The following is a 17,360-nucleotide window of genomic DNA, read 5'->3' as shown; positions in this document are numbered from 1 at the left end:
GTTCTACTTGTCGCCTTTCTCTCGTATCAACGGACACATCTGGGAAACCAGCCAACTGTCGTACCATGTGACTCTACTTCTACATTATACGTAGTAGAGTCAAGTAAAAAGTAACCAAAACCTATTTAACAAAATAACACCAATCGGCAGTATTTGTCAAATCATAATATCGTAAATATGTTTAAAGGTGAATGTACAATTATTCATGCATTAATATCAGATAAAATGTCCTATTTCAATAATCCAGTTCGTAAACTAATTGTTACACGCACTGAGATTAAGTAGACTACTTGTTTTTAATAACAGAAAGCCAACTCATATATTGTCAAGTTCAAACATATTTTAATCCAGTTTAATAGTTCATTATTGTTTCAATGCAATATCTGTGTTGTACCATTTTGACAAATGTGTAACTGTATCTCAGTTTATATCCAGTGGTGCAAACTATGTAAATATTACACTCAAAAGGGGTGATTTATGTAATTTGCCCTATGTTTTTGATCCTATGGAAGGTCAACAAATATTTTACCGAAGTTTTATGTCAGATGACCTTTTCCTACTACAATAGAGGGTTTCTTTCTTCGAGTTGCGAGTTACAAAATGCGAGTTTGCAACTCGCAACTTGCATTTTGCAACTCGCACTTTGTAACTCGGTCGCAACTCACATTTTGTAACTCGCAACTGACAAAAAGTGAACCTCATTACAATAGATGTATTATACTGCGGACAACTATACCATTCCAAAATAAATAACTAAATAAAATCTGTCACAGTTAGTTTGAGATAATGTGCTATTGTTGTATTACGAAAATTAACCCGCAACATGGTGAAAAATCGTCTAAATGACGACAAATCGTCTATCAGATGATTGAGACATGTGGATCATCTTGACAAATCGTATATTATGGATACCTTGATCATTGCGACGAATCTTATATTAGATGATATGGACACCTCGATCATTGCGACGAATCGTTTATTAGATGATAGAGACACCGGAATCATATCAAATCGCCTATTAGATGATAAAGACATCTTTATCATAGCGACAAATTAGGATCGTCTATCAGATTGATAATACATTTGTACATGTTGCGACAAATCGTCTATCAGATGATAGGGACACTTGGATCATAGCGACATATCGTCTACCAGATAATGAGGACTAATGAATCATTGTGACAAATTGTTTGAGATATAAGCATTAATGCATTTCGCAATCTTCTAGAATAGTAACTTTTGAGGATCCTAAATATAGATTTACTTTCGGTTTCATTTCGAGGCTCACCGGAAGTTGATTCAGACGATGGGAAGATGGCTCGTACATATTTAATCAAAAAGTAGAAATGTCATGTGGTGTCCGTGTTTTGGATATGATTGTGGCTGAAATATCGTTATATACATATACATTGCTCAAACGGCGGAAGGTAAGACACGACCGCGAATTAAGTATTAAAAACACACCACGGTAAATTCATCTATTCATTGTCACTTATAGTTGTACGAGAACCCAGCAGAAGTTCGCAATGTAAACAAACGAAATAAATGAGCATACCAAATGCCGTACTCAGAAATTCTCAAATATATACTAGTACATGAATGAAAATTCTTATTCACTAAATCACGAATGAAATGCTTATCTACTAGATCTGACATAGTTCTGCACTAATACCTGATTATTTGTGGGAGTAACGTTACAATATTCGGCAAACCAACTAGGCAGTAAAGCATTGTGGATCCTGTATTTCACCAAGTTAAAATATATATCTTAAATGATATGTATAAATATAAGATATTGAATATCTCATATGTTTCAGTATGTAATATTATGTATTTTTTATTTTATACATAATCAGGTTGGGGAAAACGTATATAATACGCAAATTGGCGCATCATATGTCACTCTATGTCCAGAGTGATATCGATAAAGTCTGTGAATGGACAGATAAGTGGCTAATGGAGCTAAACTCGGATAAGTGCAAGCATCTGCGACTATTCTTGGGCCGAGAAAAAAACGAAAACAAATATGAAACAACACAACTAGGTGTTAGACATGAAATAGAACAAGTAACATGTGAAAGAGATCTCGGTGTACTTGTAGACAAAAATTTAAAATTCAGTGAGCAAGTAAATACAGTAGTCAAAAAGGCAAACAGAAATTTGGGCCTAATATTCAAGACCTTTAGTTGTATAAATGTAGAAATGTTTCTAAACCTTTACAAGTCACTAGTATGCCCCTATTTAGAAACAAATATCACTACATGGTCTCCTATGTTAAAGAAAGACAAAATGTCTCTAGAAAACATCCAGAGAAGGGCCACTAAATTAGTTTCATCACTAAAAGATCTATCATATCCAGAACGCCTGCGTCATCTGGGACTTCCATCACTTGAATATAGGAGATTAAGAGCAGACATGGTTCAAACCTATAAATTGATTAACAATTTGGACATATCTAACCAACAAGTAATACCTACACTTGATAACCTCAATACTAGAGGGAATTCCAAAAAACTTAAAAAGATTAGGTACAACACTAATATTAGGGGACAAGCTTTTAAAAATAGGATTGTAAATACATGGAATCGACTTCCCACACCAGTAGTAGATTCCCCGTCCCTTAATACTTTTAAATCTAGGCTCAATAAGCACTGGGTCAATCATCCAGTAAAGTTTTTACCTTCTTGCTACTAATGTATATATATATAAAAGTTGTATACGTGTCCTCTGCGCAACCTGCAAATGAGTGTACAACCATGAAGATGCGTCGACAGAAGGCACAAGCTTACAAGGACGTCGAATACTATGAACTATGAACTATGGAGCATCAATTTGACACTGAAAATAACCAAAATGGCTTAAATTTTCTTTAATTTTGCAATGTCGCTTTTTAAGACGATTCAATTTAAGAAAAGTTAAATAATATTTTACTAAATGATGTTTGCTGAAAGCGGTGTCTACTTAGAAACTTAATTGATGTTATACTCTATATACATGTACTATGAAAGTGAATGATTTTAGACAAGGCTTGAATACTTTTGTTTTTATTGCAGTGTTTATAAGTGATGGGAAAGCAGAAATGTTCACACTGTAAACTCTACAAACTAAAGCGTTATACCAAGGAGGACAGGCCGTCTCGCATGAGATCCTATGTAGCCAAACACAACATTGACCTCCCTACGGTAGAACTGTCCAAACGTCGAAATCTTCTTCACTACTGCAGTAAATACGGACTTGGTGGCGTTTGTCGGTTAGTGTGATGTTCACAGTCTACCTGAAGTTTCTTTGGCTAGACTAAAATTTTAATACACAAAATATAGGCAAGATAATAATGAAGTATGTTGTATAGATGACGTTGTAATGAAGTACACTGTATGGATGACTTTGTAATGAAGTTTATTGTATGGATGACCTTGAAATGAAGTATGGTATGGATAGCCTTGTAATGAAGTTTATTGTATAGATGACCTTGTAATGAAGTATACTGTATGGATGACCTTGTAATGAAGTACACTGTATAGATGACCTTGTAATGAAGTATACTGTATGGATGACCTTGTAATGAAGTATATGGTATGGATGGCCTTGTAATGAAGTATACTGTATGGATGACCTTGTAATGAAGTATATTGTATGGAATATGGATGGCCTTGTAATGAGTATACTGTATAGATGACCTTGTAATGAAGTATATGGTATGGATGGCCTTGTAATGAAGTATACTGTATGGATGACCTTGTAATGAAGTATATGGTATGGATGGCCTTGTAATGAAGTATACTGTATGGATGACCTTGTAATGAAGTATATGATATGGAATATGGGTGGCCTTGTAATGAAGTATATGGTATGGATGGCCTTGTAATGAAGTATATGGTATGGATGACCTTGTTATGAAGTATATGATATGGATGACCTTGTAATGAGTGATTCTGATTGTACTACAGGTATTTATTGGAGGTTGGTGTCAACCCTTATAGCACAGATGAGGACGGTAATACACCTCTTCACTTGGCTCTTCGCCGGGCACTCAAGGAGACAAGCACCGATGTCCACACAAGTAGGTATTACAAATAAACAGGACAAACATTCACACAGATATTACAAATAAACAGGACAAACATCCACACAGGTATTACAAATAAACAGGACAAACATTCACACAGGTATTACAAACATCTGCACAAGCATAGAAAATATCCACACTTTTATTGCAAACATTATCACTAGTGTTAAAAACATCCACAGAAGTATTGCAAACATCCACACAGGTTTTACAAACAACCCCTCAAGTATAACAAACATCCACAAAATTATAACAAACATCCACAAAAGTACATATTACAAACAACCACAAAAGTATATCAAGCATCCACACAGCTGGTATTAAAAACATCCAAACAAGTATTACAAACATCCACACAAGTAGTACAAACATCCACACAGGTATTAAAAACATCCAAACAAGTATTACAAACATCCACACAAGTAGTACACACATCCACACAGGTATTAAAAACATCCAAACAAGTATTACAAACATCCACACAAGTATTAAAAACATCCAAACAAGTATTACAAACATCCACACAGGTATTACAAACATCCACACAGGTATTACAAACTTCCAAACAAGTATTACAAACATCCACACAAGTATTACAAACATCCACAAAAGTATATCAAGCATCCACACAAGTATTACAAACATCCACACAGGTATTAAAAACATCCAAACAAGTATTACAAACATCCACACAGGTATTACAAACATCCACACAGGTATTACAAACTTCCAAACAAGTTTTACAAACATCCACACTTTTATTGCAAACATTATCACTAGTGTTAAAAACATCCACAGAAGTATTGCAAACATCCACACAGGTTTTACAAACAACCCCTCAAGTATAACAAACATCCACAAAATTATAACAAACATCCACAAAAGTATTACAAACATCCACTAAAGTATATCAAACATCCATACAGGTATTACAACCATCCACACAGGTATTGAAACATCCACACAGGTATGAATAGGTTACAAATGTATTTTGATCATTATAAACACAAAACAAATCTGTTGCAGTTTACAATGAAGTGATCCTACCACAGCTAGAGAAATGTCCGTTTCTAACCGAGGAAGTTGATGACTTTGGGACAAGCTGTAGGGATCTGTTGGACAGACTTCTTGAAAAACAACAACGCCAAAAGTCATCAGGCCAGGAGGTAATAAATGGAGTTGATCAGCCATTAACACATGATCCTTGTGTTGTATTTATTGTCTACATATTTTTTGTTACAGCAAGTGTCTGTTCAGTGTGTGGCAGAAAGATATAAGTAAACTGATACACAACAGGTCTTAAGGGATAATTATTTTAATGTTTCAGTTCCAGACATGGTTTGAGGAACCAGAGACAGTTGATTGTTCTTCCCCCTCAGAACACGAATGGCAACAGAAGATTTTCCAGGAATATCACTATGAGTGTGAACAGGAGGGTGGTAAAATCAAGGTCTCAGGTAAGTTTGAGCATGAGGGTAATAGAATCAAGGTCTCAGGTGAGTTTGAACAGGAGGGTGGTAAAATCAAGGTCTCAGGTAAGTTTGAGTAGGAGGGTAATAGAATCAAGGTCTCAGGTGAGTTTGAGCTTGAGGGTAATAAAATCAAGGTCTCAGGTGACTTTGAGCTTGAGGGTGATAAAATCAAGGTCTCAGGTGAGTTTGAGCAGGAGAGTGATAAAATCAAGGTATTGGGTAAGTTTGAGCAGAAGGGTGATAAAATCAAGGTCTTGGGTAACTTTGAGCAGAAGGGTGATAAAATCAAGGCCTTGGGTAAGTTTGAGCAGGAGAGTGATAAAATCAAGGTCTTGGGTAAGTTTTGAGCAGGTGGTTGGTAAAATCAAGGGCCGTTTTCATTTTTGCAGTCCAAACGGTTGGTCCAGTTGGACTGGTATTGTTCGTTTATGAAATAAAGATGGATCTGGCAATTTTATATTGTTTTAAGACGAGCCTTGACATTAAAGACTTCCAAGGCCTGTATTAACATTTGCAGGTCCCTCAAGATATATGTTTGAAATATTACATTTAAAAACTGACGAACCTGCTTGTCCGCATAAACAAACAGGCCCAAGGTCTCCGGTAAGTTTGAGCAGGAGAGTGATAAAATCAAATGTCTTGAGCAGGAGGGTGATAAAATCAAGGTCTTGGGTAAGTTTGAGCAGGAGGGTAATAAAATCATGGTCTAAATACAGCACATTTATCGCTTGATAATTTTGAAAGTGAGCATAAAAAACATGCAGCAGGGACACAGTTTTTATTCTGAGAGGTAAATACTACACACAGATATGTATAGAAATCCTGAAATGGGGCCAAAATTGGGGAATCTTAACTGAAGGCTCATAACTGGATCATATATTTAAAGCAAAGTAAATACAATACAAAAATTGTTCACTTATAATTTCTTCCAAGATCACAGATTCATTGTCTTTGTAGACTTATTTCCTGTAAATTTAATATTTCACACTGTTCAGCTTATATAATGCAACAAGGGATCCCAGAGGGATCTTGGCGCCCACCATTGAATGATCTTTATAGGTTTCCATGTTAGATTGATCTTCTCTTTATTTTTCCCTTCCTCTTACTAATCTGTGTAAATTGAGAAACATCCCTTCAGTACTTTTCAAACAAGCGAAACCTATATATGAAATTTGAGATTTAGCGATAATGGCTGTCTGTCGGCCATGTTATATATAGGTTCACCTTGGTCCCTCATTATGCATATTGCATTTTGGGACCAATCGGAAAACAAAATGGCCCACAGGCAGCCATCTTTGATTTTGACAATTGAAGTTTGTTATCGCTATTTCTCAGAAAGTACTAAAAGGATCTTTCTCAAATTCTATATGTAGGTTGCCCTTGGTCCCTAGTTATGCATATTGCATTATGGACCAGTCGGAAAACAACATGGTCGAAAGGCAGCCATCTTGGATTTTTTTGACAATTTAAGTTTTTTATTGCTTTTTCTCAGAAAGTACATAAGGGATCTTTCTCAAATTTCATATGTAGGTTGCCCTTGGTCCCTAGTTATGCATATTGCATTTTGGGACCAGTTGGAAAACAACATGGCCGACAGGCAGCCATCTTTGATTTTGACAATTGAAGTTTGTTATCGCTATTTCTCAGAAAGTACTATAAGGATCTTTCTCAAATTCTATATGTAGGTCGCCCTTGGTCCCTAGTTATGCATATTGCATTATTGAACCAGTCGGAAAACAACATGGCCGAAAGGCAGCCATCTTGGATTTTGACAATTGAAGTTTGTTATCTCTATTTCTCAGAAAGTACTGAAAGGATCTTTCTGAAATTTCATATGTAGGTTCCCCTTGTTCAGAAAGTATGAAAGGAATCTTTCTCATATTTCATATGTAAGTTCCCCTTGGTCCCTAGTTGTGCATATTACATTTTGGTACCAATCGGGAAAACAACATGGCCAACAGGCGGCCATCTGGGATTTAGACAATTGCAGGTTGTTCCTGCTATATAGTGTTATATAAAGCTATTAAATATTAAAGGAAGAGTGAAAGAAGGGACACTTGACTGATATGGATCATTCAATGGTGGACACCAAGATCCTTCTGGGATCTGTTGTTAGGTCACCTGAGCTGAAAGCTCAATGTGACCCATTGCAAGGGCCTTTTGTATGTCATCGTGTGTAGATTGTTAACTTTTTCTTGTGAACATAATAACTTGAGTAAATATGAGAAGATTTTTATGAAACAGTATGCAGTCTTGTATCAAGAAGATCTCGGATGAGATTGTCAATTGGGCTTACTCAATTGTAACATACAGAGTAATGGCCCCCTTTAAAAAATTTTTATTGCCATCTGACTTTGTGAACACGATAATTTGAGTAAATATGATCGGATTTTCGTGAAACTTGGTGTGCCGCCTTATATCAATAAGATCTTGGGTGAATTTGATAATGGGACTGTTTCAATGTAATTTTGAGTTATGGCCCTTTGTAGTTTTATTACCATTGGACATTTTGAGCATAACTTGGGTAAATATGAATAGATTTTGATGATCAATAAGATCTTGAACCATTTCCTCATGGAGACTAATCAGTAGCATGCTGGGATGAAGAACTATATTCAAATTAATTGCCTCAGACTATTTTCAAGGTCACAGGGGTCAAGTATGTTAAATCTTAGTTTAAAAGCAAAATAATCTATCAGTATATATATATCAGAACTCAGGTGACTGATAAGGCCCATGAACTTCTTGTTATAATAAACGAACATTAATGTTCCTTTAAAAAGCATCCGATATAATCCTAACATGTGAGGAATATATCTTTAAGGTATTAATTACTTTAACACAACAGATTGTTGAAATCAAATATGTTTAGATGGTTAGCAAGGAATCAAATTTAAACCAGGTTTGTATTATATTAATATAATCCAAAATATAACTTGTTGATTCAGGTATAAATGGTGTTCCAGGTATAAATGGTGTTCCAGGTATAAATGGTGTTCCAGTGTAGTAGTGTTCAGATATATACAAAGGTGTTCACTTTATCTTTATCTCGTGTGTGCATTCAGACAAAAAACATTGTTTTAAATGTCATTTGTTGTTCTGGAGTACACTGTCAAAGACCTGTGTCGGTTTATACTTTACAGAATACTTTGAAGGCGATTTTAACGAGGAGACTTATGATGAGTGGTGCGAAAGGATGGCGCGAGAAGTCCACAACAAACGCAAATACAGCAACACAGGTCAGAGGTCAAAAGAAGAGCCGAAAAACAAGAAAACTACAGCAGAGGAAGATTTGGAAAAAGCTCGTGAAAAGATGAAACAGAAATATGATGATGAACAAAGGAGAATCAAAGAGTTACGCATTAGACAGAAAAAACAAAACTATGAGGAAAACATCAAGACTCTGCTATCGAGCAAAGATGTACAACCTATAGGTTATAGTGATATTCCATGGCCTTTTGAGTCAGAAGTTACAGATATCAGTAAGCAGCTATTCTGTGACATATCTTCATCAGATAAGGAGACGTACAGGAAGTATCTTCGAGAACAACAAATCAGATGGCATCCTGACAAATTTCTCCAAAAGCTTGGACACCGAATCAAAGAAGAAGAAAAAGACTGCATTTTAGAAAGAGTTAAAGAAATATCACAGGAACTCAACAAACTGTTTGATTCATCTTAACAATAAAGTTATATAGCCATTTTAACAGTATAATAGTATGGCTGCATCTAAAACCATAATGTAGTGTGGTCACATCTTACAGCAGAGTCATGTGGTCACATCTTAACAGTAAAGTAGTGTAGCCACATCTTAACAGTAACATAGTGTGGTCACATCTTAACAGTACAGTAGTGTGGTCACATCTTAACAGTAAAGTAGTGTGGCCACATCTTAACAGTAACGTAGTGTGGCCAAATCTTAAAGCAGAGTCATGTGGTCACATCTTAACAGTAAAGTAGTGTGGTCACATCTTAACAGTAACTTAGTGTGGCCACATCTTAAAGCAGAGTCATGTGGTCACATCTTAACAGTAAAGTAGTGTGGCCACATCTTAAAGCAGAGTCATGTGGTCACATCTTAACAGTAAAGTAGTGTGGCCACATCTTAACAGTAAAGTAGTGTGACCACATCTTAACAGTAAAGTAGTGTGGCCACATCTTAACAGTAAAGTAGTGTGGCCACATCTAACTGTACAGTAGTGTGGCCACATCTTAACAGTAAAGTAGTGTGACCACATCTTAACAGTAAAGTAGTGTGACCACATCTTAACAGTAAAGTAGTGTGGTCACATCTTAACAGTATGGTAGTGTGACCACATCTTAACAGTAAAGTAGTATGGCCACATCTTAACTGTACAGTAGTGTGGCCACATCTTAACAGTAAAGTAGTGTGGCCACATCTTAACAGTAATGTAGTGTGGCCACATCTTAACAGTAACGTAGTGTGGCCACATCTTAACTGTACAGTAGTGTGGCCACATCTTAACAGTACAGTAGTGTGGCCACATCTTAACAGTACAGTAGTGTGGCCACATCTTAACAGTACAGTAGTGTGGCCACATCTTAACAGTACAGTAGTGTGGCCACATCTTAACAGTACAGTAGTGTGGCCACATCTTAACAGTACAGTAGTGTGGCCACATCTTAACAGTAACGTAGTGTGATTACATCTTAACAGTAACGTAGTGTGGCCACATTTTAACAGTAAAGTAGTGTGGCCACATCTTAACAGTACAGTAGTGTTGCAACATTTTAACAGTAAAGTAGTGTGGCCACATCTTAACAGTACGGTAGTGTGGCCACATCTTAACAGTAAAGTAGTGTGGCCACATCTTAACAGTAAAGTAGTGTGGCCACATCTTAACAGTACAGTAGTGTGGCCACATCTTAACTGTACAGTAGTGTGGCCACATCTTAACTGTACAGTAGTGTGGCCACATCTTAACTGTACACTATGGTGGTCACATACAGTTCTGTAGTCCCACAAAAGTAATACAGATCTGTCAGTGGAACATTAGAGACTTCGGTAGGGCTATAGATAGATTTATTCTAATCCAATCATTTTTATCATCTGAATCATTGAAATCATGATTCTGAAAGTCATATTTCAAAAAGTGAATGTGTTGTTAAATCTTTCATTTCCTGTACTATAAATAGATGACATAGAGACCTATCATTGGTTAGTGACAATGACTGCATTGTAATATAATCCCAAAGTAGAGAACAATGAATGTGTCCATTAATTTCAAAACAATTTTGGAACCGAGTAAGACCTTTTACTGGTATGGTGAAGTCTATTATATTTGTAATGTGTATGTCGGACCATAATTTCTCTTAGACTCAAATTGCATGTCAGCCCATAATTTTTTTTCTTTTTGTGAAGTTTCTGTAATAGCTATTTTCATGTACCATAGTGATGCTTTTTACCATTTTCAACTATACAATGAAATTATGAAAACTAGATACATTGAAGTGAGAATAGAATTGGTAAAACGATATGTATCGTAGTTTCAGTGAAGTTTTGCTCACCTGGCCCGAAGGTCCAAAGAGAACTTATGCTCCACTTTTCCATTTAAACAATTAATCACAAACCAAAAGACCTATAATCATAACATTTGGCTGACACCCTATAGGCTTCAATGATGAGGCCCGAGAAAATTTGCTAATAAAAAAGACCTTTACCCATATTCAAGGTCACAGGGGTCAAATTTGTTAAAACATTCAAACAACTTCTTCTCACAACCCAAAAGCATTAGAATCATAATATTTGGCTGGTAGGTTCCTGGGATTGAGCCCAACAAAGTTCACGAAAAGAAATGACCTTGGCCTATATTTAGAGTCAATGAGGTCAAAATTGTAAAAACATTCAAACGCTTTCTTCTCACAAGCTAAGAGGCCTGGAATAGTGATATTTGGCTTTTAGGTCCCTGGGATGAAGCCCTACAAATTTTACACACAAAAAAAGAAGAAATAACCTCAACCCTTATTTTAGGGCACACGCATCAAATTTTATTAAAACATTCGACAACTTCTCACAAAATGAAAACCTTCCTGTCAAGATATCTGACTGGTAGGATTTCAAGGATGGAGCTAACAAAATTTGCATTAAAAAAAGAATAAAGTCTTTTGATGAATGAAAGGCAAAGACTCATCAAACACTAGTGAATACCTGGTGAAAGATGCTGGCCCTTTGGGACTCTTGTTTTGAATATTCTAGGGTCAAAATTCACTGCTATTGATTAATCACTTTATTATTTTACAGTCTTCTTTCCTAATTTCTACCAATAACATTTGCTATTCCTGTTCATAAACATCACTTGTCAATTTGTTTAGGTTGAAAATTAAACAAGCAAAATGTATGTCTTCTGCTGAAGATGAAAGTATTGGTGTTTATAATAGATTTATCACATAACTGGCTCATTCTACCATGTGATAAAGTAATGTCATAAATATTGAAAGACACTTGTATAATAACACTCTTGCGAGTCTGAAGTCACAAATACTTGATCATGCCACAAAAAATACAGGATGTCGCACAATTGTTTCTGTACAGACACACATACTGTCAGGATAAACTTTCGCCTGACCTATATAGGAATTAATTTTAGAGTTTTCACTTATATCCTCATAAGTATCAGTTCTGTGATAAAAAGAATCTTAAACTTGAGGCAATGTCATATGGAATTTATTTAACTCTACAGTTAAAGACTTTGTTATGCCAGTCAATGTAAGGCTCAAGACATAATTATCATATTATTAAACTTGTTTTATAAATTCCATATGATATAGTAACTCTTGTAAGATGCCTCTTTATATACAACACTACATGACCAACTGATACCAATAGTATCAGACAACAAAATAATCCTGATATATTTAAGTATGTGTATGCTATATGTGAGTATGCTTCATAAATGATTGTTCTTATTTTGAATTCAGCATTAATAAATATTTTAATGTGAAATCATTGTGTTTAATTTTGTAACACCACAAAACAAGTCTTAAATATCATATAGTCTATATGACCACATCATTTTCACTCTGCAAAATGTTGTAAACTCACATACTATACAACTATGGTGTGACAATATATAGTGTAAATATTTAGTAGTTTCTGTCCATTCCTGTAGTATAACTTAATCAGTTTCCCTGTCTCCTCTATAGATTCCTGTTGTTAAAAGTTTAGTTAGGATCCTATGGATTCGGATATGGTATCATGGTTTGATGGCCTCTGCAGATTTCTGCAGTTTAGTTATAGACTTTGTGATATCTTCTCCAAGCTGCTGTAAGCTGTTGTACTTTTCCTCCAACTCTTGTGGAGCACAAGCCAAGATCTTGTTGAGTCTAAGAAGTTCCAATGTATCATGATAAGCTTTCTCCACTTCCTCTGTTATACCTGTCTCATCTGAACCTCCAGGCAATTTGTCACTGGATGATTTTTGGTCCAAGGGCGTTAACTCCATAAAAGATTCTATCATTGCAATATTACTCTTACTCAAGGCATCTGAAATGACAAATCAAAGAACTTTACAAAACTGTATTCCATGTTCTAATATTTACATAAAGTTATAACTAATACGAACTTTATCCAAGTGCATTAAGAAACTTGTCTCAGCAAATTGCTAATATTTACACTCGTTAATGCGAACGCCAGTGATTGGAATAATAAGAACATTGCGTACATATCCCATCCGATTTATATTGGGAACATAATAAAGCACGGAAAAATTAAAAGTATTAGTATCAATAGAACACCCCTAGCAGTTACTCACTAGTCCCAGCCAGAAAAACGACATCGTTTTCTGAAGCATTTTCAACATCCTGTTTCATATGTTCAAATGAAGGAGGTTTGGGTCGCTCTTGTAGTGTTCCTGTCTTCGACATGATGATATCTAGCTACTAAACTTTAGCCATATGACATTTCGTGGCATCGCTACTAAACGTCATGATGAAAACAGGAAACTAGCACTATCCTACCCCCAGACACAAAAGATCATTTCCGTTCCACAAACAGTTGTTGTTCACGCACTTGACTTCACATTGTGCTGAGCCTTTTCCATTGATAACGTAATTCAGGTTACGTCACACGTGGGTTTGTTGTCAGACGATTATAAAAATGACGGATGGAGAACTGAAGTTAAATGTCTTTTTAAAAGGAACAGAATCTTACAGAGATCCAACCGAAAAGACACGGGTAAGTTCTAACACAATATTAAAGCTGGTTTTTACATTGAAACCATATGCTAATATAACGTAATCTAAAACAACATCTGTGAGCTTGCAGTATAAGATTTTAGCACACAGATTAAACAGTAATAAAACTTAAAACCAAGAAATCAACATAGACTCGCATTAAAAGTAAAAGCAACATCTCGGCCAACAATATCTAACATTTATGTTGCAGCTACAGAGCCGTATCAGGCGTTTAACGGTCTCTAACCCGAGTTTCCTCTGGCCCTCCCGGTGTCAGGACCAGAGGAAACTCGGGCTAAACGGTCTCCTGATCACATGAAGACAGAAAAAGTCTGAAGTCGTTAGGTAGACTGTTCCACACGACCGCCTCGAATCGAAAATATATCTTACGATTGGAAACAGGCATACTTTATTCAATATTGATTTGATTGTTTTCATTTTAAATTTTGCCCTCAACAAACTCGTGTGTTATGTAATGGTGTTGGATATTGTGTAAAGCCCAAAGGGAGAAAATAGCTTGTGTAATTTTGTAAAAGTGAGAATCTGTTCTGCCCGGTTTCATTCAGAAGTCTGAAAATTTTGCAATTTTGGAATTGTTAGCAACTTAGCATATAAGCTTTCATATAACATAAAGACTAATATATATTATATATTGACCAAAGATATTTTCTGGTTCAAAACAACAAAATAACATGCAAACTTGTGACACTTGAATATAACACTACGTTTCACCACAGGCGTCTACTTCTGGTTAGTATTAATAGAAAAAAACAACAACACATATTTCATATTAGCCCATACACCTACTATATAGGAGATGGGGCTACTAGCATAAGTGTTATGTACTCTTGCATATTTTTTTCTTGTAATTTTTGTCCTTTTCCCATATTTATTATTGCTAGCCGCTTTGGTTTAGCATGTATGGACAGAGACATATATACAGAGAGATTGGCAGCTCTCTATTTGCCCTTGTGTTTACATAGTGGCCCCTGACCTTCCCACAATCCTTTGCGGTCGCTCGGTTCAGTCTTCACTAGACGCCATATTGGAGAAAACTTGAAAACCAGACACATAAATATCAATAATTTCTATTTGAAATCATCACCAAGATCCAATTATGTGCTTTAATTTTATTAATATCAAAGTGCAGAAGTGTCATCAATATGAAATATATCACAATTTGCTGTCCAAGTGTTTGTATTTTGAGTATGAAAGTCAAGCACAACGCAGGAAAGATCGGTGGGAATCTCCAATTTTCGAAAAGTCCCTATGGGGTTTTCGAGAATACGGATAAATGACAACAATGTGCATGATAATCAAGACCACATTCCATAAGTATGATAGTTTTTGGTTAATGTGGTAACTTTTGTAGTGGCCTAGATAAAACAATGTGCTTTTTGTGTGCGTTTAAAATTGACGATGTTTTGGTCGGACGTAATGGCTGCTTAATTACAAAACTTGGACATGTCGAATAGGACCCAATGGATTTTAGAAAATACGGATAAATTACAACAATGTGCATGATCAATAAGACTATATCCCATAAGTATGATAGTTTTTGGTTAATGTGGTAACTTTTGTAGTGGCCTAAATAAAACGATGTGCTTTTTGTGTGCGTTTAAAATTGACGATGTTTTGGTCTGACGTAATGGCGGCTTAATTACAAACTTGGACATGTCGAATAGGACCCAATGGATTTTCGAAAATACGGATAAATGACAACAATATGCATGATCAATAAGACTATATCCCATAAGTTTGATAGTTTTTGGTTAATGTGGTAACTTTTGTAGTGGCCAAAATAAAACGATGTGCTTTCTGTGTGTATTTAAAATTGACGATGTTTTGGTCTGACGTAATGGCGGATTAACCAGAACATGTCGAATAAGTTCCAATACTACGATACACACATGCGCATAGCCCGATTTACCTGCGCTCGCGTGTGTTTGATAGGAGACAGGACGCTCTCGATAAGGGATATGCTTGAGTGGTCACGAATAAAGGGAGCCACTATGTGTACGGGGAAATAGCGATGTTACTAATCTCTCTGTATATATGTCTCTGGTATGGACCATGGGGCTAGGGATCCAAGTCTCTGGGGCTAATTACCTTCATATATTATAACATATAGTTAGTGCACAGGAATTGAGTGTTCTATCAGTGGATTGTTATTATATATTATATATTACTTAAATAACAGAAACCATATATTGTAGTAAATTATCCTGATATGCCAGTACTAGTGCTGTTATTTATAAATGATTTTATATCCAATTCCTGTGATGTAACAAGGACCGGAAGTGTGTTCCAACTGGGATTGAACACAATGTAATTTTCTCCAAAGGTCCTTTACTTTAATCTGAAGTATCATTACTTCATAGACCTGTCAATTTACAGGCCCAGTAATCTATATAATATTGCTTCTGATGTTAATAAATTGTAAAAAACATACAAATGCTGTGAAATAAGATATTCCTGAATTTTAATAACATACGTTGAATGTTACAGCTTATATCAGAGTTAAATTTTAAACAAGGGGGGTAGAGCCAACGCCGGTCCTCAAGGTTAGTAGGATCCAATAGTAGTGTGTTCGCTGAAGAGAGTTAAATTTTGATATTACCATAACTTAAGCTTACTTGAACCCTCTTTCCACATTCTTTACTCATATAAGATGTTACAGAATATTTGACAATGCTTAACTTGTATTAGATAATTATCATTGAAAGTAAAAGTAGAAATGCCCCTGAAAGAATTATTATAGTCTGTAGTTCTGTTCCAAAAATATCTTGAAATGTCATATCTGTCATATTTTATATACTTTAAAATATCCCTTCCATATTCAACCTAATTACATAGACATCAAGGGGATTTTACATCTTTGTTCCATGTTTGTTTTTTGTTCATTCCTTGTACATCCTATATATTCTTTGTCTGCATTCCAAGCAGACTGTCAAGGAAAACCTTGTAAATTTGTAAACCCATTAACCGTACTGTTAATTTTTTCAGCGGCCAAAGTTAAAGCCAAATGTGAGAAGAAAATTAAGAAAAAATAGATTGTTCAATACATCATCAATCAAACAAAATACAGACAGTGTGAATGAAAATGTGGATATTACACCGCAACAAGATAAGGGAATTGGACAGAAAGAAAAAGTTGATGACACCGAACAACATGAGAGTAACAAAAGGAAAGCTTCACAGTCTCAGATCGAGGCTGAACCTTCAAGCAAGAAGCAGAAAACAGGTCCAATCATCTCCTCACTCTTCACCTTCAATCCACACATACCACAGGTGGAAAGGTAAACATAGTAACAGGTCTCATCACCTACAATCCACACATACCACAGGTGGACAGGTAAACATAGTAACAGGTGGACAGGTAAACATAGTAACAGGTCTCGTCACTTACAACCCACACATACCACAGGTGGACAGGTAAACATAGTAACAGGTCTCATCACCTACAATCCACACATACCACAGGTGGACAGGTAAACATAGTAACAGGTGGACAGGTAAACATAGTAACAGGTCTAATCACCTACGATCCACACATACCACAGGTGGACAGGTAAACATAGTAACAGGTGGAAAGGTAAACATAGTAACAGGTGGAAATGTAAACATAG

The 17,360-nt window shown here is 35.7% G+C and overlaps 3 protein-coding genes across 3 annotated transcripts in view; 2 read left to right on the top strand and 1 right to left on the bottom strand.

The window, feature by feature from the left end:
- The first annotated feature begins 1,038 nt into the window (after positions 1-1,038).
- On the top strand, positions 1,039-11,488 carry LOC117344359 (NF-kappa-B inhibitor-like protein 1). Its single transcript, XM_033907100.1, has 6 exons — positions 1,039-1,427; positions 3,054-3,250; positions 3,948-4,060; positions 5,093-5,232; positions 5,394-5,523; positions 8,682-11,488. Exons 2-6 carry the CDS (start codon positions 3,066-3,068, stop codon positions 9,218-9,220), a joined length of 1,107 nt encoding a protein of 368 aa, XP_033762991.1. The 5' UTR covers positions 1,039-1,427; positions 3,054-3,065; the 3' UTR covers positions 9,221-11,488.
- A 26-nt stretch (positions 11,489-11,514) lies between these two features.
- Positions 11,515-13,522, bottom strand: LOC117344362. The gene is made up of 2 exons (XM_033907114.1): positions 13,311-13,522; positions 11,515-13,042 (listed from the first exon to the last, which is right to left on the bottom strand). The coding sequence occupies exons 1-2, from the start codon at positions 13,420-13,422 to the stop codon at positions 12,753-12,755; spliced, it is 402 nt and encodes a 133-aa protein (XP_033763005.1). The 5' UTR covers positions 13,423-13,522; the 3' UTR covers positions 11,515-12,752.
- Positions 13,523-13,599: 77 nt separating this feature from the next.
- Positions 13,600-17,360, top strand: part of LOC117340374 (probable ATP-dependent RNA helicase DDX31) — a 36,835-nt gene continuing 33,074 nt past the window's right edge. The window contains exons 1-2 of the mRNA XM_033902137.1: positions 13,600-13,732; positions 16,738-17,030. Of these exons, the coding sequence (XP_033758028.1) occupies positions 13,655-13,732; positions 16,738-17,030 (371 nt within the window). The 5' untranslated portion in view covers positions 13,600-13,654. The remainder of the gene's footprint in view (positions 13,733-16,737; positions 17,031-17,360) is intronic.

This window comes from Pecten maximus, chromosome 2 (assembly GCF_902652985.1).
Source record: "Pecten maximus chromosome 2, xPecMax1.1, whole genome shotgun sequence".
NCBI classification, from domain to species: domain Eukaryota; kingdom Metazoa; phylum Mollusca; class Bivalvia; order Pectinida; family Pectinidae; genus Pecten; species Pecten maximus.
This window is presented reverse-complemented; position numbering and strand designations above follow the sequence as displayed.

Bases quoted from the DNA above. Each gene is read 5' to 3' on its own strand.
- LOC117344359 (XM_033907100.1), top strand. From the start codon at position 3,066: ATGGGAAAGCAGAAATGTTCACACTGTAAACTCTACAAACTAAAGCGT. The intron at 3,251-3,947 runs GTTAGTGTGATG...ATTGTACTACAG, and splicing joins GGACTTGGTGGCGTTTGTCG to GTATTTATTGGAGGTTGGTG. The intron at 5,233-5,393 runs GTAATAAATGGA...TTAATGTTTCAG, and splicing joins AAAAGTCATCAGGCCAGGAG to TTCCAGACATGGTTTGAGGA.
- LOC117344362 (XM_033907114.1), bottom strand. From the start codon at position 13,422: ATGTCGAAGACAGGAACACTACAAGAGCGACCCAAACCTCCTTCATTT. The intron at 13,043-13,310 runs GTGAGTAACTGC...TTGTCATTTCAG, and splicing joins CGTTTTTCTGGCTGGGACTA to ATGCCTTGAGTAAGAGTAAT.